At 39.8% G+C, this 22,616-nt stretch overlaps 1 protein-coding gene across 2 annotated transcripts in view; it reads right to left on the bottom strand.

Annotated features, from left to right (window-relative positions):
- Positions 1 to 22,616, bottom strand: part of actn4 (actinin alpha 4) — a 63,386-nt gene that overhangs the window by 5,401 nt on the left and 35,369 nt on the right. The window contains exons 2-18 of one of the 2 annotated variants that reach the window (XM_023350823.1): positions 17,685 to 17,799; positions 16,617 to 16,736; positions 13,349 to 13,435; positions 11,704 to 11,791; positions 11,337 to 11,415; positions 11,167 to 11,248; positions 9,790 to 9,875; positions 6,626 to 6,718; positions 6,409 to 6,534; positions 6,213 to 6,317; positions 5,441 to 5,588; positions 4,372 to 4,522; positions 4,179 to 4,287; positions 3,060 to 3,200; positions 2,600 to 2,782; positions 1,875 to 2,009; positions 1,622 to 1,801 (exon numbers count right to left, since the gene is read on the bottom strand). In XM_023350823.1, coding sequence (XP_023206591.1) covers positions 1,622 to 1,801; positions 1,875 to 2,009; positions 2,600 to 2,782; positions 3,060 to 3,200; positions 4,179 to 4,287; positions 4,372 to 4,522; positions 5,441 to 5,588; positions 6,213 to 6,317; positions 6,409 to 6,534; positions 6,626 to 6,718; positions 9,790 to 9,875; positions 11,167 to 11,248; positions 11,337 to 11,415; positions 11,704 to 11,791; positions 13,349 to 13,435; positions 16,617 to 16,736; positions 17,685 to 17,799 — 2,028 coding nt within the window. Of the gene's footprint in view, positions 1 to 1,621; positions 1,802 to 1,874; positions 2,010 to 2,599; positions 2,783 to 3,059; positions 3,201 to 4,178; positions 4,288 to 4,371; positions 4,523 to 5,440; positions 5,589 to 6,212; positions 6,318 to 6,408; positions 6,535 to 6,625; positions 6,719 to 7,964; positions 8,051 to 9,789; positions 9,876 to 11,166; positions 11,249 to 11,336; positions 11,416 to 11,703; positions 11,792 to 13,348; positions 13,436 to 16,616; positions 16,737 to 17,684; positions 17,800 to 22,616 lie in introns of both variants that reach the window. The other variant, XM_005811973.3, reaches the window with a different exon arrangement.

Below are 22,616 nucleotides of genomic sequence, written 5' to 3'. Positions count from 1 at the left end.
ACGTCTCTGATCCGCTGGCGGCGTTCTGAACGCCGCGTCACGTCTCTGATCCGCTGGCGGCGTTCAGAACGCCGCGTCACGTCTCTGATCCGCTGGCGGCGTTCTGAACACCGCGTCACAAACAGGTTTTCAGCGTCTCTTCAGTTTTCACATACATGTTCACATTATTTATTGCCTAAATGTAAAAATATCAAAAATATTTTGAATTTAAATAAAGATTTGAAATATCTATTTAAAAGATATTTGTATAAAATACAATGACTTAAATTATAATATTGTAGATAGATAGTACGTAGGGCTGAAACGATTCCTTGAATGATTCCAGTACCTGAATAATTAAAATTCATCGAGGAAAAGTTATCTGCCTCGAAGCTTCGTTAAATTATATTTTATTATTTAGCGCACTGTGTTCCTGCCGGAACATTATTTGCGTTGCGCGGAGCTCTGACTTCCGCCTCTGAGTTGTTGACGAAAGCTAAGTGTTGGCAGCATAATGTCCAGTTTTCAAGCCTGAGAGGATTTTATTGATTCATGATAATGTACAGGCTTTCATTGTTTTTTGGGGACCAATTAGCATCCTTAAAATGACTGGCGCAATGCTCTGAGTACGGCAGCCTTTCTCCTCCCGGAGCTGCTGCCTGGTGTCGGTTCAGAGCGAAGGCGGGTAAGAGCGCTGCAGGTGTATTTATACAGGTGAGCAGATAGACATTAGATGACTAACGTAAGTGTAGCTTTACGGATGAACCGTAAAATTTACTTCATATCATTCCGGTCTCAACAGATGTGTGGCGGAGCTCATCGTGACAGAATGCAGACGAGTTTCTGTGTGTGACGAACAAAGATGTCAAATCCCGTCGCTAACGTGAACACAGAGGCTATAAACGTCTGGGCAAGGTGAGAGTTCATCTATTAAACTGACTGAAGATGAATACATAAACTGAAAGCTGGAGCATAGACATTTTTTATAAGCTTATTTGTGAGCCTGAATCTTTATTATTAAATTGAATATAATTTCAGATTTTTGTATAACTTTTCTTCAGGTTAACTTAGAAAGTGAGCTATTATTGTTACAGGTTAATTTTCTAAACTACAGAAAAGTTATTATTAGGGAAGCTCACATGTAAAAAATTGGACTGATGTTGACATCCGGTAGTAACACTGCTGTTATGTTAGATTTACCAATGTTTTATTTTATCTTTATTTTTTATCCGATTAAAAAAAAAATCAGATTTTTTCCCCCTGATTTTCTTACGATTAATCGCAAGAATAATCAATATATTACTCGATTACTGAAATATTTGTATACAACAGCCTAATACTAGGTGATCAAATCTGTGTCAACTGCAGGGATTTTAAATGACCAGCAGGGGTCAGTGTTCAGTGACGCCTCATCAAAGCTTCAGTACTGTAGCCACAGGATCTACGATGAATGTCATCCATTTCCTACACAAAACTGACTATTTGATTGGTTTTATTTGATCTTTTAGCACTTTTGACTCGATTTTGATAAAACGTTTGGAAACCCTGTGTGGGATAAACCTTGTTGCAATTAATGTGATGCTAACTGAAGTTTTTAAAAAGCCCGTTATCTGCCCAGTGATTTTCGGGGGGCCCGGCATACCTCCATGGTATAGGACGTGTACTGGTTGTCAAAGATCAGCGCCTCCTGGATGTGCTGGTGGTGTGCCTCCAGCTTGTTGATCTCCGGCATGTAGGACAGGATGGTCTTCTGGTACTCCTTCAAGTTGGTCAGCTGGTCCTCCAGGGTGCCGTTCATCTCGATGGATATCCTGCCGATTTCCTGTCGACACAAACGGAGCAGTTACGAACCGAACCGACCGCCGGGAACATTCACCAGCTCAGTCATCCATTACCTCCATCTTGGCCTGGATGTAGGCGCCGACTGAGTTGGCCTGGGCGGCGAACGTGGCTCTCAGCGAGTCGTTGGAGTTCTGTTTGTTCAGCTCGTGCTGCAGGGCGTTGTCGCGCTGCGGCACCATGGCCATGGCCTGCAGAACACACAACCGGAGGCGTGAAACGCTGATGTTACCAGATTGGAAAAACTATACGATTACACAAAGAATCTGAAAAACGGACTAGGACCAAGTCCAAGGGTTTCACACCTCACAGGTTTGAATTTAAAAAATATATATTAAGTTGGAAGGTGGTCAGTTATGCTAGCTTGATTATGAAAACCTTAACACATAGATGTGCTGCAGAAGTCAGTGCAGCACAACCTGAAAACAAACTAAGGATACGAGTCCGTGCAGAGTAATGGCGCCTGCAGCGTCGCTAGCTGTAGCGGCTAACAGGTGATATCCAGTAATCTTCTGCTAAACACATCTACATAGCAAAAAGAAAAATTCAACACCATCTTTATTTTCCCTGTAAGGAAACTTCTCCTCACTGGTAATTAGTTTTAAAACACGAATTAATGAATTGAACTGGAAGTAAATCCCAAAAAAACATCCGGAGAATGATCTAGAAAGATAAGAATCCGGCCAAGTTTTAAGAGAAACTAAACAACGTGATAAAACCTGAGGAAGAATCAAATCTGTCATAAAAGCAGCAACAAACAGTAAGTGTGAGGCCAGCCCACCTTCTCCCACTTGCTATCGATGCTCTGGGGCGTGATGGTGGTGTAGGGGTTGGCGCTGCTCAGCTTGATGCCGTTGCTCTGGGCGATCCTCTGCACCTCGGCCTGGATGGCCTGAATGGCCTCACGCTCCTTGTTGGCCTCCGGCAGCGTGGACTTGAACTGCTCATGGGCCGAGATCAGACCCTGACAGGACAAACCAGAACATCAACACCCCTGCTGGAAGCCGACATTTAGCTCCTCGTCGCTCATTCATGTCTGGATGTCGATTATATTTATGTCTAATTTAGCATTTGATGTTTCTGTTTCCACTGGATCTGTAGCTGTGTCTCAAATACGAATGTGTGTAAAAGTTTGTCGATATTCTGATATAGAAAACTAAATGGGAACTCTGGGTTAGCTTTAGCCGTTAGCCTGTTAGCGGATAAACAGTGCTGTTGAGTTGAGCGGAGCTAGCAGCTACCTGGATCTCCTCGATGTTGTGAACGATGAACATGTCCTGCAGGTCCTCCATGGCGCCCTCCATCCAGTTGTTGAACGGCGCCGCCCTCTTGGCGTACTCCAGGTAGAGCTCATCTATCGACTCCAGCTGCTTCTCCGTTCTCTGGAGGCCAAAAAACAAGATGGCGGTCAAAATGGATCAATGACAACCAAACTTAAGGCTTCTTGGACTATTTATTAGGAATCAGTATGGAAACATCTTCAAAGCTACTGCTTTAAGGTAAAGATGAAGAACATGGAGGTAGTTTATCACAGTCCCACAGCATGATGGTACCTCTACCGTGATTGGTGCAATGTTGGGTTGAAAGGTTTTGATGCGGTCATGTTCATTAATAATGGATAAAAACTTTAAGATTAAAATGCATGAATCAGAAAACAACAAAAAAATTTTAGGGCTAAAATGATTAATCAGATTAATCATACATTGAATTGATTAATCATTAACTAAAATAGTTTGGAAAAAGGCATTTTGTTAAACAAGTTTATTTAGAGCAATAATAAAATTAAAACTGTACAAAAAAAATTACATTTAAGATAGAAAATCCTTCTTTTTCTGTGAATATGTTCTACCCAGAATCCATCAGGTCACAGTATTAGCTTCACCTGGTTCAAAGTTTTAAAAATCCCATATTAAGCACCTTCTAATCTCCAATTATTAATCAGTTAATCCAAAAAAATAATCACCCGATCAGCCCTAAACTGCAGATGTTAAGTCCAGGGGAACGGTTTGAGCATTTCACATGCTAGGATTGTTTTAGCCTTTGCTAAATCTGATCAAGCATTCACCGAAGGAGTGATGTTATTTAATTATTGCTTTTTCTCTTTTAAAAATGAATAAATTTGTTCATTTGCAAGTTTTAAAGCATTTCTAATATTACATTAAAAAAATAAGCGGTTAAATTAAAAATTGGCAGAATGAGCCAATGAATAAAATCCAATTAATTGATTAATCATCAAAATAATTGCTACTTGTAGCTCAAAGCTAACGGCTTCTGACCAGAGCTGTTTGCAGACAGGCAGCACTTTTCCCATCATGCAACACTGCAAACCTCACAGCTGCAGCCCGGTTTGAGTGTTTTACCTCCAGTGACTCTTTGCGCCTGTGGGTGAGCGATCCCAGGATGTCCCACTGTTCACAGATCTTCTGGCAGCGAGTGTTGACGCTGGCAGCGTCGTAATAGTCCAGTTCACTGTTGGACGCATTGAGGCAGTAAGTTATAGCGCCCCCCAGGGGTTAGCATGGCCGTGTGTTGAAGCTCTCCACTTTTCCTTACTTGAGCTCCTGAGCGATGGCGGCGATCTGCTCCACTCGGTCCTGGTGGGCCGCCAGGTCGCTCTCGAAGGCCTCGTGTTTCCGTAGCAACGCTTTCACCTCTGACAGAGTGGAGGTCTCGTAGTCTTTCTGGGTCAACATGGCCTCCTTACCTGCAGACGGATTTAAGAGTCATTCATTCACCTAACGGCAGATTCAAACCTGACGATCTTGCTTTGATATCAACACTAGGGCTGAAACGATTAATCACCATTAATTCGAGTAATCATGATTAATCGAATTAATGGTGATTAATTGTTTATTAAAATAGTAAGGGATTAAACATTAACTGGAGTTAATTAAAAAAGCACATTTACTGAAACAAAGCCACACTCTGTATAACTCACTGTTGCTAGTTTTGCCACTAGCTGTTCCTGCTTTTAAACTGAAAACCAGTTCAGTATAAACTGAACAAAAATACATTATGTATTTAAAGTGAAAAACCACTTAAAATTATTTTATACATTAGAAATACATTAAAACATGCAAACTTAACATTTCAATTCCTTTATAAGAAAATGAACATATTGCCTAAAATGCAATAACAGCATTTCTTTAGAGAACATTTATATCTTTTGCATATAAAAGAGAAAAATCTTTGTAAATATGTTCTGCTCTGAACATTTTAGGTTCTTTAGCTTAACCTGGTTCAAATTCAGTAAAAATCTATTTAGTACCTTTTTGTTATCAAATTATTGATTGGTTAATTAAACAATAAAACATATCAGTTGTACACTGCATTAATGTTAAGACAAAAGAGATTTTCACATGATGTTAGAAGCATTTTCTAGCTGCAGATTCATTGTTTGGCTTCTTAATGTATTTATAAGATTGTATAAAAAGATTTAAGTGGTTAAATGAAAAATCTTTTTCCCCCCCAATTAATTATCAAAATAGTAGTTCAAAATTCTAAGTAGCTAATTGTAATTAAAAAGAATAATCAGTTATTAAAATAGTCGATAGTTGCATTTCTAAGCCACACACTTAAATGAAGCATAAATCTAAAGACTCCATTAAACTCGGCGTCGTACCGTCAGTCCAGGATTCATGGATGGCGGCTTTCTGGTGGAACTTCTCAGCCAGATGCTCGAGTCTCTCCAGACGCCTGATCTCGCTCAGGATCCACTCCTCGTATCCCTTCTCCGCTCCCTCCAGGGTGTGCCACGCCGTGTTAATGTCCTGGAACAAAACAGCACAGTTACCAACAGGTTAACAACAATATCCGCTCCACAGCTTTCGTTTTATCATGTCATAAACTAGAGGTTCTGCATTAATTTGGAATAAGGATTATTCCAGAATGAGTTTGGAAATCAGAGGAAACTCCTCCCACGGTTTTAAAAATCTCTTGCATTGTTAGCATATTTGGTCGCAGGCTAACATGTGAACCATTTGACTGGCAGCTTAACAGAAACTTTAAACTTAATTAATGTTTTTTTGTATAGTTGAAGATTTGAACAAAATATTTACTTCAGTAGGCAAATATCCCTTTAAGCTAGCACTAGCATTTTAGCCAAGACTAGCATTTGAAAACTTCCACTTTTTTTCTTAATTTTTCCACTCTCCCTCTGATTTTCCTGTGTTCATACTGAGTAAAAACCAACTAGTACCACAGAATCTTCAAAAATAATAAAATTCTAGTTTATGTTGACTTTCAGGCCTTCTTAGATTGGGATTCAGCCAATTTATTTCAAGTTGCTGCTAATGAAGGACGTTAACAAACGCTGCCTACGGGTTAGCATACAGATAAAATACCGTTTGACCTTCGGCCCCCATCGGGGTAATTTAACATGAAGGTTTACGTACGGACACCATGCGTCCTTCTGACGGCATGAAGGCAGGTCTGTTGCTCAGTCTCAGTTTGGTCTGCAGAGTGTTGAAGCTGATCTCCAGCTGACACTTTTCCTGGACCTGAAAAGGGACCAGATTGTTCAGTAAAGACAACGTCAGGTGGGTCAGACTTTTAACGAGCTCCGGGTAAAAATGCTGCTTGCTGCTGGACCTTGGGTGGTTTGTGAACTGTGCGGTAATCTCTGAAGTCCTCCTGTTTGGCCTGCAGGTCTTTCACGGTTTTCTCCTGGGTTCGGTTCTCCAGCCAAGGGATCGTCCGACGAATCCACTCTAGCAGCTGGATTGAAGCAGGAAGAAAAGCCCAGAAAATGTAAAAAAAAACATGCATAAATATATGTAACGTTTAATGAATCGTGCGTCGAACTCACGTCGCTGGCGAGCTTCTCGTAATCCTCCATCATTTGTTCATTCTCCTGGTTGACAGCCAGCACTTTGCAGATGCGATTAGCGGCAGTCTCGGCCTATCAGGAAACAAAGAGTGACTAAACTCCAATTTAAACTTTGCTCCAATCATTTCCAGCAGACATTACAATCACTAAGCTCAACTGTTTGGATTAGTGCCTCATGGTTTTAATAACTACACTGTCTCCTTTCATTTTTGTGAAAAAATATTCCACACGCAGGCAGTTAATGCTTTAAAAAGTGACAAATGAAACTGTCTAAAATTAGAAGCTACTGATGGCATGCAATCGCTTCTGATCATTAGTTCAAAGTGCCACAAAAAAGCAAAAATCAGTGTTGAAACTCCATGCGTCTCCCATCCAAACGTGGGAATCAAATCCATCCATCTAGTTACAGATTTATGGAACGCTGAAGTCCACATCAGAGCGTCTGCTAGGATATAACACTACCACTGGAATAAAAGACAACATATTCAAAATAATCAAAACCTCCACTTCATCATCCAATGGCTAAAATAAGTTTAAAATATTCTACTTTACAATGAATATTCATCTTTGTTTGGAAAGTGTGAACAGCAGGGTAGAAACCAGAGTCGTCAACTGGGTTTTCCAGAAACAGACTGGTCCGTTTAGAAACAGACCAGTCCGCAAAACCCAGCCGGCGTCAAAAAGCAGAAACAGAAGAACCGGACAGGTTGTAGTTTACAGAGTCCCCATCATGTTTATAAATTAATTTACAAATCGACCTTAAATATTTAAAACTAGGGCTGAAAATATCAATTATTAATTAATGCTCTCAGCAAATGGACTTTAAGAGTCTGTATATTCTAGTTAATGATTAATCGATTACTAAATTAGTTGGTTTAAAAAAAAAATCTATCACAACTAATCATTTCAGCCCTAAAGCCCTTGATGCTTGGCCAAGTTTAAATAAAAATAAAAGCAGGTTTGGGTGCAGCGATATCAGCTTTCTGATGACCAAGTTTGTAAAACAATTATTTGAATAATCACGATTAATCGTTCCAGCTCTGAAATGGTTGCTGTACTTAGCTAAGTTTAATAAATTAAATAAAATCTGCAAAGTCAACTTTTCAGCCTTTTGATGCCTAAATTAGTTGACGATTATTTCAAAAATGTATTAATCACGATTAATCGTTTCAGCCCCATAAGCCCCCAAAGTCATGTTCTGATGTATAAAAGCCGGTCCTGTCTATATTAAACATGTCGACTGATGGGGAATTCTGTGGCGTTTGCAGGATTTTCTCGGTCGAGGTGTTAGTGTGATTTCGAAGCGTGAGGAGCTCACCTTCTGTGCGCCAGAGAAGGCGTGATAGAAGCAGGAGACATAGGTCATAATGGCCTTCTCATCCGGCCTCAGAGTACCCACGATGTCTAAAGGCATCCCCAGCAGAACAGAAACAGAGGTAAAACAGAAAGAGTGAAGCCAAAGCTGAAAACACCCAGAGCTCAACGCTTCCTGGCCCCCAGCAGGGGGCCCCCAGCTTCAGCTTCCTCCTAAAACTCAGATCACCTTGAGGGAAGAGGCACCAGAGAGGTTTGAGAGGCTGGGACACGAACAGGGGAACGAACCTGAACGAGTCTGCAGATTAGAAACAGATCCGCTATCTGCAGACTGCTGCCAAACTGTCATAATCCCAGAATTCACTGCCTCAGTTTACTGTTTGGAAATCCAGAAACGCTGCAGCAAATCCGAGAAGCGAGCTGCTGATTCTAAAACTATGTTACAACAGCAGCTTGGCTCAAAACTGGTGCGCTAAAGGTCGAGAGAAAACTTCAGTTTTTCTTCTCAAACAGAAGGAGAAAGGGTCACAGTGAAGCTCATCGACTGATACCTCACAACAAATGAGTGAAAAAAACAAAAACAGAAAGAAAAAAAAACCCTGCAAGGAAGATTTAGAGCTGCAGCAAACGACTATTTTAGTGTTATTTCTCTAATTAGATCTAAAAAAAAATGGCACATTGTGGGAATTTTTATTTAATCACTTACACTTACTTTATACAGTGTTAAAAATGCAAATAATTGGATTCCTAATTAATTGGAAAATGTTTGATCATTTGTAACAGAATGAATCTGAAACTAAAAAAAGCCAGAATAATTAAATTAACTCTTTCTGCCGTGTAGGCCTGATGTGATTGTTATTTTTTCAATAAACCGATTAATAATTTAATCGCGTAATTTGCTTAATAGGAGTATTTTACAGATTGTGAACCAGGTGAAACTAAAACTGCCACTTGAGTTTTGGGTAGAACAGATTTACAGAAACAATCCATAAAAATTGTGTTAAAATAAAAAAAAACCTTCATGCTCAAATTAAATACAACAGAAGAACTCTAAAGATATCCTGGCATTTAGCAAATAGAAATAATTTTGGTAATTGTATCTGAGTTTGGATAGTGAGGAAAAAAACTGCTTTTTTATGAGGAGTATGTAAATATCTGGTTTCAACTGTAAACAATGTTTTCCAAATTTAGGATTTTAATAAAATGTTAGATTGCACTTTATTATAAAACTGTGCAGTTTGAAAATCAAGCATTTTACAAACCATAAACACCGAAATTAAAGAACTTAAATATCTTTATAAACTCTCTATACACACAGGTTTAATTAGGAAAATTTATTACAAAATTCCTTGCAAATATTTCACAAAATCAGCTGTTTGTTTGATTGTGAAAAAAACAACTCAAAATTCTGGATGGACTGCTCAATAAATTTAAGACGTTCAGAAAAGAGGCAGCTGATATTTCCAGTTTGACCACTAGATGTCAGCATCTGCTTCAAAGTGACCCTTTAACCTTCTTGTTGCTTCCTGTCAGTGCAGAGCGGATTGGGCGGGCTGGTTATCGTTTTGTTTACTTGGCACTTTGAACCGTTATAATTCAGGTCATAACGTTTTCTGAGCTGAAGCTGAAAAACTTTTTTAAAAAAGGAGAAAATCCAACTTTCAATCATCAAGTTTAAGATGTAAGCAGCAGGTTTTTTTCTGCAGACTCATTTCAGAACCGACTCGTTCGCGTTTGTGTCCCAACATGTGCAGCGTCTGTGCTGAGCGGGTGAGGCCATGCTGGACAGGAAGCGGTTAGTAGGAGGTCAGAGGTCAGGTCAGTGGTACCTTCTGTGCTCCAGAGAAGGCATGGTAGAAACTGGACACATAGGTCATTATGGCTTTCTCATCGGGACGAGCGGTGTTCACAATGTCTACGGGGGGAGACGAGGTTATGAACAGAGACACGGCTGGCACACGGCTCAGAGCGGATCATAAAACATGTAATCAACCACAAACAACACGGATAAAACACAGATTAGTCCTGGAGACGTCTTATCTGGAAAAAGTAAACAGATCAGGCATCAGAGTCACATGCATCAGGCTGCAGGTCCCGTCTCACCGCTGCTGCTCAGGTTCAACATTTACACTGAAGGATGATGGGAAGGAGCAGAGCAGGAGGGGCCGATTGTACCGAAAAAATGTTTTTATCAGGAAAAACACTCAAAAACTGAAAGGTTTGAACTTTTAATACTACACATTTTTACTGGCAGGAATAAAAATTTACTTACTAATTTATTTTATTCATTTACAGTTTAAAATGAACGACGGAGTATTCGGGTCAAGCTAAGAAAATAAGATCAAATTATGAGAATTAAATAATTACGAGTCAGAATTACAAGAATAAAGTCGAAATATTGCAAGAAAAAAGTTGTAGTTTTATGACTATTTGGATATTGTTGCTACTTTAGACTTGTTACAACTTTCCTCGCTTATTCTTCCGACTTTCTCACAACTAAAGTTGTGCAGTTACGACTTTCTCCTCGTAGTTTTATTTTCTCTTAGTTTGATGTAAACAAATTCTGAATGAAAAGTAGGTGGAAGGAAAAAACAAATCTTACGTTTCCTCCACCTTTGCTGCTCAACATGAGACAAATGGGCGACGCTTTAAAGTCGTGTTCGTTTAAGAATCAGACGGTTGAATAAAAAAAGAACTTTGAAAATTTAACAGAAATAAATAAAGTTTGTGCCACTAAGTCCTGACGAGCTAAGAGAGAAACAAACTTGCATCCCTTGATCTGGGATTCGCTGAGAATACTTGCTGTCATGCATAAAGTGAACGTTTGTGCAGGAATGCATGGTTTAGCATTTTTTAATCTCTATATTCTGCTAAGATTTGCACAACAGTCACAGCTCTAAGTCTTGTCTATTGGATGTATCCACCCAGAAAGAAAACGGCCTGATCCGGATCCCTGTTATTGACGTAAACTAAAGATACGGGCTCTTCCGGCTCTTTTCACCACCATCCTGTAAAAAAAAAAATCATATTTTTGCAGCATTGACCTAAAATAGCTCCAGTAAAAACTGGATTTACTGGTCAAGGACTGCAGTCACATGCAGAGCAGCAGTAAAAGTCACTTCCTGCAAACTCAAACAATTAATGATTAAAGAAACTTTCTCAGAATTAATCGTCAAACGTTTCCCATCCAGTTTTGAACCTCGTACCTTCAGCGTCCAACATTTTGGGGATGTCCAGGTGCTTCTCAGCCACCTCGAAGGCATTGTTCAGGTTAGTGACGGGGTCGTCCTGACAGAGAGAACACAGTGAGGTCAGTATTTCAGTTTATATAGAGGGTAGATGAACTCTGGGAAATGTTTCCGTTTGAGTGAAGAACCTTTCTGAGGCTATCGTAGTCGATGAGGTCGGGTCTGTGTCTGTGGATCAGAGCGTTGAAGGCGAGGCCGTCCTTCCAGCTGACAGGAAAATTTAACAATTTATGTATTTACTGTATGCAAACATTTCCAGGCTTCTCCAGCAGGTGGCGCTCTTTGAACAGAATTACAGGAAAATGTCTGGGGAGAATCTAATTAGATTACTGCAAAATGTGCGCCTTGATTAAGTTTATCGTTTAATTTCATTTAAAAAACTGGCAAACTAATTTCAAAGATTACTAAGCTAGAAGCTCAGGAAATAAAGCTTTATTCCTGCACGTTATCTGAATTATTTTAGAAAACTGTCTGCAGTTTTGAGGCGTTCGCTACCTGATGTGGAAGTTTTGCACGTTGACGTTCTTGTAAGGAGCCGTCTTCCTCTGGCACCACAGGAGGAGACCCTCCTTAGCAGAGGTCTCTGCCGGGAGGAAGAGGAACAGTCTTCATCAGCAGCGTCCATATGGGGACACTCCACTCATTACAACTTCAGGTAAAGGTCAACATTTATACACCGAACATGAAAAAAAAAATCACTCAATGTAATATAGACGGAAAAATGGTAGTAGCTATTCTACCGAAAAAAACATTCCTTATTTTCTTATTATTCACATCACTAAAGGAAGCATTAATCACATCCAAGGAGAAATTAATCAGTCTATCAGAGGAAAAAAAGAAAAAGTTAATAGTTAGGCTTGTAAACCGAGCTAAAACAGCTCAGGAGTAAAATGGGACGAGACTAAATGTTAATGCTAATGAGCTGAGAAGAGGGCGGAGCTTACATAATATAAACACAAAAGAGGCGGGGCTTATAGAAGGTATCAACAGAGGGGAAACGGGGCGGGGCTTAAAGAAAGGAAAGAGCAGGGTTGGAGCCAATAGAGCAGAAAGTTAATTAAAACTTGAACTAAATTACAAAAGCAAAAAAAAAGTAAAAATAATAAAATAGGTGAAACTTATAACCCAAAGACTTGGCATAGAAAAAGGCGGGATTTAAAGAGTTCATACAAAACAGGAAGAGGCGGGACATACAAAGATTTGTAAGGAATAAAATACGGCAGGGCTAAAACACAAAGAAAGAAAGAGGCAGGGCTTATGTAATTAAAAACAGCAGAGTGCAAATGGGGCAGAGCTGAATGAAAGCTAAAACAAAGCTTGAAGACAAGAAAAACAGCAGAGGTAGAAGAGGCGTGGCCTAGAAGCAGATAAGAGAGAAGTGGGTGGAGTTTAAAAAAACATTCAAGAATTTGACTTTTGTCTCAACTTCAAGAGTTTTGGTAAAGACCTGCTGCTGAAATGGATTAAAAATGATCGACTACATTTTTATCCAGTAAAATCTCTTCATGCTGTCACATCGGCTCTCACGGAGTGAAACATTCACATTTTCACCAGTTAGCAACGTCTTCCCAAAGCTGATCCCACATCATGATACTTCCTGTACCGGGGCACCAAGCGATGAGCGCCACAGACTGGATAATCGGTGGGATCCGTCTGCTAACATGATCATAAAATACCCTGAGCTGTGTGTGAAATAGGCACCATGTTCCCCTCCGAGTGCATTAATGAGAGAAACATCAGCAGATAGTATTCTGCTTCGCCATGCAGGTCAGATCTGCTTTTCTCCACCGATTCTCACCTCGCGGTGCGAGTGGGAACAGCTTGTTTTTCGTTCTGCTTTGCACAATAAGCTCTGAAATCTGCATTTATGTGTGAAATCTACTGCTCAGGTTAAAAAATGAATAAATTAAACCCTCACGAGCAGCAGAGGAGTTGGAGAGTGTTTCTCCTGCTCGTGAGGGTTTAATTTATTTCTACGTTATTTAGATTTTTATTAATTTAGGGAAAGAGTTTAAGCAAAAGAAAGCAAAAAGAAAAGAACAGAATATTTTCAAATATATGACTGATGCAGCTTCTGATGAGCTTTAATTCCTTTTTTGTTTTGTCGTTCACCCGGATTGAACCCTCCAGGCTGCCGCACCTTCAACAGAGATGTCCTGGATGGCGAAGCGGAGGATGATGGTCCAGATCATTCCCAGTGTCATCTTGGCGTTCCCATCAACGATTTCTGCACAAAAGACGTTGGACACTTCACAGTTAGCAAGGTTAAACAAATCTAGGAAGCGATTAATCAGATTAATCGTGATTAATTGATTAAGATAATCGGAGACCAGTTTAGTAATTGATTGATTGTTAACTGGAGTATACGGATGAAAACCTGCCACAGGCAGAACTGTAATTAAGCCCAAACTTAAAAAGACAAATTCTTTTTAAAAAAAAACTTTAGCCACCTGAGTTCTGGGTTGAAAATATTTACAGACAAAGATGATGCGTTTAATCTTAAATGCAAAATGTTTGTACTTTTTGTACAGTTTTTGCTTAAGAGCAACTCAATGTTTCTGCAAACAGCTTATTTTTTGAGTCTATCCTCCAATGATTAATCGATTACTAAAGTTGAGTATTTAAATAATCTTTTAATCATGATTAATCATTTAAGTTTTAATCGTTTTAGCAGAATGTTTTCCAGCAGAAATTGTTGAGCTTTTAACTTTTGATATGAATAATCAAGTGTTGACTAAACTATAGTCCTGTTGCAATAAGCAATACATCAATTAATCACATTATAAATTAAAATGAGCTCAAATTCTATTTTCATTATTTATAGTTTCTCTTTCTACCAAAATCTGGATGACAAAAGTCTCCATTTTGCACAAAATACCAAACATTTATAAAATGTTTGATATTTTGGTTTCAACTAGACTTTTTTTTAAAAAAAAAATGACTTTTAGGCTTCATAAATAATTTTATTTGTTGATTCTGTTGTTTTGCTCACTTATTTTGGATATTTAAAATTTCTTCCTTTTCAAGTGTTAAATGTGCATTAGAATTTAAAGTTTATTAATCTTTGAGAATATGTCCTTGCATTATCATGTTACTTAAAAATGGTATCAAAACAATAATGTTTATCGCAATAATTCATCACACAGCAAAATTTATCGTGACAGACAGATCTGTTGTATTTCTTTCTTATTTAAAAGCAATCAAAATATTTATTCTTATTGTTTTAAAGTATTCTATTGTATATAAAACCTTGAAAGGTTGAACAAAAAGACAAAAAAAACAATTTAAGGCTTTAATCCCATTGATTCATCGTTAGAATAATCAATTAGTAAAATAATTGTCCGTTGCAACCCCAGAGGAGATTAAACAGTTTTTAACAGATAAAAATGTTTCGTCTGCAGGGGGAACTCGTGAACCAGGTGGCTGATTTGCAGCGTGTTATCCTGGGTTTCCCTGCAGTGGCTGTTAGAAAGCAGGCGTGTAGTTTGGTAGTTTGGCTCGGATTCCAGTCATAGTTCAAACAATCCTTTCGTGCCTTCACCCGTTTCATCGCAGCTTATTGGGCGCGCTCTCACCATCACCCGTCACCTGTGAACTCGACCCAAATACTCCTCATTGCGTCTACATTCCTCAGGTTTGCTGTCAATTTTCATGCTTTAAATTCCTCTCCAAGCCGCATTCCTTCAGTTTCAGCAACTGGACTGAAACTGCAGCGGCTCAAACGCAGATGTGGACCTTCCTCCGGCTTCCAGCTGTCATCTTGGCATTTTTTTCTCAGCCCGTTTTCCAGCTGATGACCTTTAGCCGGCTGCTTTCACAGAAGGCCAGACTCAAAGTTTAGGATGGGCAGCCATGTATTTTTTTTTTATTTATGTTTTTTGTTTCAGTATCGGCTGCATCATGCTGCAGGAATGTCATGGTTGTCCTGGCAGAGTGGGAGAAAGGTCGCCGTCCACTAGCTAAACACACAATGACCTCAGTGTGACAAGGCGGCCCGGTTCTGAATCTGTGGCATCACGCAGCCGAGACATTTAACCAACATGTCAGGATAAAAGGCTGGACACAGAAATTATTGGGTTTCTGTATTAAGGTAAATGTAGTAATAGAGAAAAAGACATGATCAAATTAATTTGAATAACATCCCTTTATGCATATTTATCTTCACAGACTAAAACTCTTGCATATTTACTTGTCAACAAGTTGATCCAAGATGCAGCAGAAGAAGAAGTTGTAATGGAAAATAAATATAAATAGTAGAAAAATGTATATAGAAAATAGGAAATATGGAAAAACTAAAGTGAATATGATTAAAATTGTGAAAAATATCACCCTCATTTTACCTGCAGGACGATAGAAATTAACGTAAAGCTGATTTATTTATTTTAGTAACTAAATATTTCTCAGTAAAAAAAATAAAAAGGAGAAATTAATGCTATAAAAATATTATGAAGTGCGAAAACTACTTTTATTGACTGATAAATAGCAATTTTTTAGTTTTTAGTTTTAGATAAAACTAAAAACACTTTTTTTTATTGCATTAATGTCAATTAATTGCTTTTTTTAGATAAAGAAAAGTTCAGAGGGGAACCTTTGTATTTGCATGTTTCTGGTACGGCTGTAAAACTGACGCACAACCTACATCCACTAACAGCAGCGATGGACGACGTAGCCGTTTCTCTCGTCCCATTGTGGGTTAATTTCTGCTTCAAAACGATCTGATTGGACGCTGGATAAGACTGTTTTTTTCAAGTTGTGCTAAAAGGAGTTAGCCTGTTAGCGAAGCTACTCAAGCCTAAAATAGCATCTGAATGCTAAACATGTAGCAGCTAACGCTAATGTCTGCGTCTACGGTCAACATTACAAAAGAAGCTCTCTGAATGATCAGGGTTTCTGAAACTCTGGAAAGATGAACTTTTCTTCAATCTGTTGGTTGAATAATGGATTAAAAATAAATATCTTTGTTGATGGGCTCATTTCTCTGTTTATGCAATAATTAAGCAGCAAAAAAGTTTCTTTGAATTGAAAATGTTGCTTATTTTGTTGATTAAAATGCGATTAACTCATCACTACAATTTATATATTTGTGTCTTATTGTGGGCATTATTGGTCCTCCGTATGGTTAAATCTGCCTTAAGTCAGATACAGAAATGGACCAACATGTTTCCAGTCAGACTGCAGTAAAAATGTGACTTTTCTGAGCCGACTCTGAACGCAGCATTTGGACGTCGGCTGTATTAAAACTACCATGTCTCTCTGTCTTTTATCTCCGACTGATTATCAAACCGTTTTATCATCGGCCCAGGATCATCTATCAGCTGGTTCTGGATGTAAACAAAGAATCATCCCAGTGAATTGGACTGGTTCCAGCAGTTCCTAAACGCCCCCTGACCTCCATCTTGTTTTCTTACCCTCGGCTCCGATGGACACCAGCTTGACTCCCTTGCTGGCGATGAAGTCCAGCGCTTTGTTCACGTTGTTGATCTTGTGGACCCTCATCTTGCCTCGCTCCGGCTTTGGTAACCGCTCGCCTGCAGACACAGAGGAGGGGGGGTGAGGACGCGTTTCCGCACACTCAGCAGAACAGCCGCTCCGTCAGGGAGGCTAAGGTTACCGCGGCGACGTCGGCATCACTCAAAAATGAAGTGAATGTGAGAGAGGAAGCCGCAGGTTTGCTACGGTTTCTGAACTTCTCCAGGCTGTCGAAGGAAGAACTGGCAGAAATCTGAACATTTCTCAGATTAAAAATACTTTATTGATCCCAGAGGAAAAATAAATGTTATTTTAGCTCATTAACTCAGATTCTTTAAAGAGTTTTTGTAGATGGCTGCTGGCAGGAAAGATCTCCTGTAGCAGTCTGTGTTACAGCAAATCTGAAGAAGCCTCTGACTGAAGACAATTTGGTTTCCAAAGGCTGCCTCAGGAAGTTTAGGAGTCCAACACAAATCATCTGGGAATACTGTTCATCCATCCATCCATCCATCCTGGTTTAAACATGGAGAAACTGAAGACTGAAAGGATGGATAGATGGAGGTCAGACCCACAAATGAACTGGAAAAACAGACATGATGGATGGACGCACGGCTGGACAAATGGTTGGACGGATGGTTGGACGGACGGACGGACGGACAAACAGGAAAAGAAACGATGTATGGATGAGTGGACAAATGGAAAAACCAATGGACTTTAGGATGAACAAACAAATAAATGGTTGGATAGATGAATGGTTGATAGACAGATGGACTAAGAAAGACAAACGGACAGACGGACAGACAGACAAACAGCAAGAAACAGTTGGACGGACTGGACATTTGTTGATGAACTGAATTTCTTTCCAAGCTCCTAAAGCAACTTCCAGGTTTTCTGGATGGAGCAGGAACTCTCACTGAAAAGACCGTCCACCAACCGGTCCGTCCACCGACCGGTCCGTCCACCGACCGGTCCGTCCACCGACCGCTCCCCAGTCTGGCAGAACTGACCTGAGATGACCTCCAGCAGCAGCATCAGTTTGAGTCCATCCCTGAAGTCTTCCTCGATGTTTTCGATCTGCGTCCCGGCTTTCCTCAGGTGGGAGTTGCACCACGCCGTGAATGTCTAAAAAAATAAAATTAAAATTATCCTCTTGATTTCACACATTTTACGACAACAATCTGACTTCTGAGAAAAACATTTACCCAACTTCAGGAAACAACAAGTAAGAATAAAAAGGAGCAAATCTCTGACATAGTTGAAAATTGGCTATAAAATACAAACATTTTTGGATTAATCTCAGAAATGTTTGTGTTTTTTCTGTAAATTTTTTCGAGTAGTTTTACATTTACTCTATTTCTTTCCTGTCTATAATGACCCCAATACACCAGTGAAGGGAACAGAGGGAACAGAAACGATACAGCTGAACAAAAACAATAAACCAACAGAAACGCCACTGCAGAGAAGTAAACGCATCCAGAAGGTTTCATTGGTAATCTAGTAAACAAAAACATCTGTATGGTTCCTGAAAAAATGTGTTTTAACTCATTTTATTTTCAGGCAGCTCGTGGAACGGCCGGAGCATCGTCACGCCACGATTCAAAAATAAAATCCATCCGCCAAAACACACGACAAACGCCAGTTTCCTCTCCATTTAAAACATTTAAAGCTTCAATAGAAAAGCTTGTAAAAGTAACACTACAGCAGAAACACAGGGAGATCTAAAATACAGAAGAGACAAAAGCTTTTATTCCAGCTTAAAATAAAATAAATTTTAGTTTAGATTTAAAAGTGTAAACCAAATATTCAGCCAGTAGTCTAAATAAAGAATAATTTTTGTCCTTAGTCCAGATAAATAAAACATCTCTAGAGCTACAAATGTTAGCTAATACAACCAAAAACGCTAAGCTAGCAGTATTAGCCTAGCGTACTTCGGGGAAGAAATTGTTCGTGTTGTTTTTTGTTTTTTTTTTTTGTTTTTTTTTTACCAAAGACAAAAGAGAAATCCTCCAACCACTAAAATCTGACCCCACTCCATTTTTGTTTATGTTTCATGAAGGAGGAAGTTGCTCTCAGTGTCTTCAGAGGTTTTTGTATCCTTTCCTTCAGTGGTTCTTGGTGCAGCACCCCCACAGGCCAGGAGGGGAACAGGTTGCTCAAAGAAATGTAATAAAAAATGTTGGCGGGACCCCATGTGACCCAAACCGGGTCTGAAACAGAACAAGAACCTCAACCAGCAGCAGATTCTCCACAATGAAGTAACAAACCAACAAAACCAACCAGGAAGCTGTTAGATCACGACTCCAGACATGCAGACATTATTTTATAATAACCAACAGCTGATTGACTCAAACAGAACCGTTCTGACTCAAACAGAACAGTTCTGCTAAACACTCCGTATTAAAAAGCTCATTTACTGTTTGGGTTTGGTTTCCCAGAATAAAAACACCTTCGCCCCCTGCCATGTTTGTAATTTCTCCTGTTGAAAAACATTATGACAGGGTGCTGCTGGCCGACCCGCCCCTCTGCCCACCGTCCCCCTGGGCCGGCGGCACAAAGCGCCCATTGAGCCCGCTGGATAATAGCACCCTTCAGCCCAAAGCCACCAAGTGTGTGTGTGTGTGTGTGTGTGTGTGTGTGTGTGTGTGTGTGTGTGTGAGACCCCTCCCCCAGACGGGCTGACAGTCCAGCCTCTCTCCCCTCCGTCTGCGAGCGGCCGGAGAAAGAGGAGGGTGGAGGGATTTTCGGTGGGCAGCGGTGGCAGGACAATGGTCCGCCCGCCTCAGGCGTGCAGAAACGGCAACAATGCAACAGGAAGTGGCACTGCAGTGACAGGAAGTTGAAGACAATCGGTAAAAAGATGCATTAATCACCGCGCTGGAGTTGTTAAAAACTTCCTATTTATCATCAAGAAAAATGCTTTCTGGTTCATTTCTTGGATCTCACCAACATTGAGATTTTCATAAATCCCTGTTTTTATGCAGAATATTTACTCTTTACTTCATTTTGATCTGAATTTTGCTGAGCAGAAACAGTTTCCTGCAACATTCACACATCAAGATGAAGTAGTTCAACATATTCCACTCATGGCTGAAGTAGGGAGGCAACTAACAATTTTAGTAAATCGATTAATCATTAAAATATTCGATTAATCAGAGAAAAGCTTGCCACATTCTGCAGAAATTATATTTAACAACTTAAGCTTTTGTATGCAATATTAAAAATACATAGAAATATGTAAATGGATTCCTCTTTTATAAATAAGATGAACTATTTATTGCATAAAACGCAACATATTTCTTTAGTGAACACTTGATCAATGACAATTATTTTGACAACTATTCAAATAATCAATTACTCACAATTTATCCGATTATTCGTTTCTGTGCTAAAATGTATTCAGCCAAGTTTAATAAATGAAATAAAAGCTGATTTGGGTGCAGTAAAGTCAGCTTTTCATCTTTTTGATGACTACATTTGTTGACGACCATTTCAATAATCGATTAATCACGATTAATCGTTTCAGCCTTTAGTTAAAGTGTTGCATTTGTAGCCAGATCTACCTGTGAACTCCTACATGTATGCATAAGAACATTTGGGACGTGTTAAGGCTCGTTTTCCTGCAGCTGAAGGCCACATTGAGCAGATCCTTTGTCCTTCGCTTCGTCCAACATCAGCGTTCGTACCAAACCCAGCGGAGCTCAGCCTCCCTGCAGCCGCTCAACACACCCAGCCATTATGAAGCCTCCTGTGCAGACGCAACAGCGCCTTACTGTAAGAGCAACATTTCTGAGGCGCTGCAGTGATTTCCGTTAAAGCCAAACAAGCCTGAACATGCAGAGCTGCTCCCACACTGGATCAACAGTCCCTCCACCATGTCACCGTGTTTCTCTGACTGCTGCTCAAAAAAATTACTGATTTCTGGCAGCTTTTTCAAAAGGTTGTGGATTTTCTAAGCTACTTTTTTTGCCGATCAATTGGAAGCTGATTGATCGTATGTACTGTTTAGAGCGCTGAACCCCAAGGTGTCAGGAATTGATGATATGCATCAAAACTTTGTCCTTTCTTAAAAAACCCAAACATTTAGGACCTTTAGAGTTCACTTCAATCAATATTCTATAGAGAATCAAAACTCTTAATCTTGGAAATTCTGAATCGACTCAAAAATCCATTTTTAGGGGCGTGCCGTGGTGGCGGAGGGGTTAGCGTGACCCACATTCAGGCAAAACGTAGCCTCGACGCGGCTGTCGCGGGTTCGACTCCCGGACCCGACGACGTTTACCGCACGTCTTCCCCCTTCTCCTTCCCCCTTTCCTGTCAGCCTACTTTGAAAAAGGGACACTAGAGCCCACAAAAAAAGACCCCTTGCGGGGCGACTAAAAAAAAATAAAATAAATCCATTTTAGTCATACATCTCTGCAAGTATATTGTACATCATGCATCAACTCCCCCTCTGCATGTATTCTCAATAATTCAGATATTTTTTATTTAAGAAAAACCCAGACCGTTAACCAAACCCTTTTAATGATGATGTAAAGTTGCTAAAATGTGTGACACAAACTTGATTTAAAAATGGTTTCTGAATCAAATCTCTAGACACTGGCAGACTTGCATTTCTGTCGTCCATTAAAGAGCTACATTCACCAAAAACATGTGATTCTGTCCCCAAGTGCATCTCTGCTGAAGCTGCCGTTGTAATTTTTTGTTTTCTGGCAGAACTCCAGACAGGTGGAGACCTGCTGCATGTCGGCGCAACATGTTGCAGGGCGATCCCAAACGGCGGACATGTTTTCATCAGATCCTGAATCTCATCATCCGTCCCGTTCTGGATCTGTGGCTGCAAGTGAAACATGAAGGAAAAACTCTGATTTTCTGCCGTGTTTTGTTCTGCTTTGGCCCGTTTGGGTCAGCAGAAGGAGGAGAGCTGAGCATCAGGTGCAGCATGTGACTGCGACCTTTAACCCTACCATGCCCTCATCCCTCATACGCAGCTCGTCATGTGATCCATCTGCTTTATGACGGCCAATCCCGCTGAAAACGCCCGGCTCTGCTCGTGTTCACTTCCTGTTAGATTTAATCGGCTCCAGGCTGAATTAGGAGAGTTAACCAGTGAATCCTGTTTAACCTGACCGAGTGTCGGCACCGTGACCTCCGACCTCAGCCAAGGATAACGAGATGAAGGACAGAAAATCTGGATCCGAGGGTTAAGACGGTTTAGAGTGTGAAGCTCTTACGTAACCATTGCTTCCGTTAGGCTGTAACCGCCTCACAAAATCATTTACTTCTGGCTGTTTTCCACATCAGTGAACTTTAACTAGACACCTGAAGTTCCTCCAGCAGGATTAAGCTGCTTCGCTGTGGACGAATGAACTGCAGGTCACAGGACTTCATCTGCTGGGTTTAACAGCTGCAGAGGCTAAATTTGTAGAGAGGAAGAAGAGAAAAAAATCTTTCACATGGCTTAAGGTTCTGATGAAACTGGGTCAAACCTCTGCGAGGGCGTTTCTAAAATAAAAAGGTAGCAAAGTGGTGTTTTTATTTTTCCTGCTTCTCCATAGCTTTGGTTTTATACGTTGGGACACAGATTTTATCCTCACCAGATGCTAAAAGCACAGATTCCACAGAATCATGAAACGATTAATCTGATTAATCACAATCAATTATTGAAATAATCAACTAATTTAGTAATTATTGTTAAGTGAAGTATACAAACTTAAAAAAGGCCATTTGCTGAAACAGAGCAGTAATTAAACGCATTTTTGTAAAGTTCAGTCTTCCATCCATTGTTGAACTTCTCAAGTAGCAGTTTTGGCTTAATATGGTTTGTTTCAGTATTTTTTATATTGAAATAAATCTGTTAAGCACCGTTTGCTTCTCTGTACTGATGTCAACTCAAGCAGAAAGGCCTGATCTTAAATTAAATGTTTATTTTCTTATTTTGA

The sequence above is a fragment of the Xiphophorus maculatus genome, chromosome 18 (assembly GCF_002775205.1).
Source record: "Xiphophorus maculatus strain JP 163 A chromosome 18, X_maculatus-5.0-male, whole genome shotgun sequence".
Taxonomy (NCBI): domain Eukaryota; kingdom Metazoa; phylum Chordata; class Actinopteri; order Cyprinodontiformes; family Poeciliidae; genus Xiphophorus; species Xiphophorus maculatus.
This window is presented reverse-complemented; position numbering and strand designations above follow the sequence as displayed.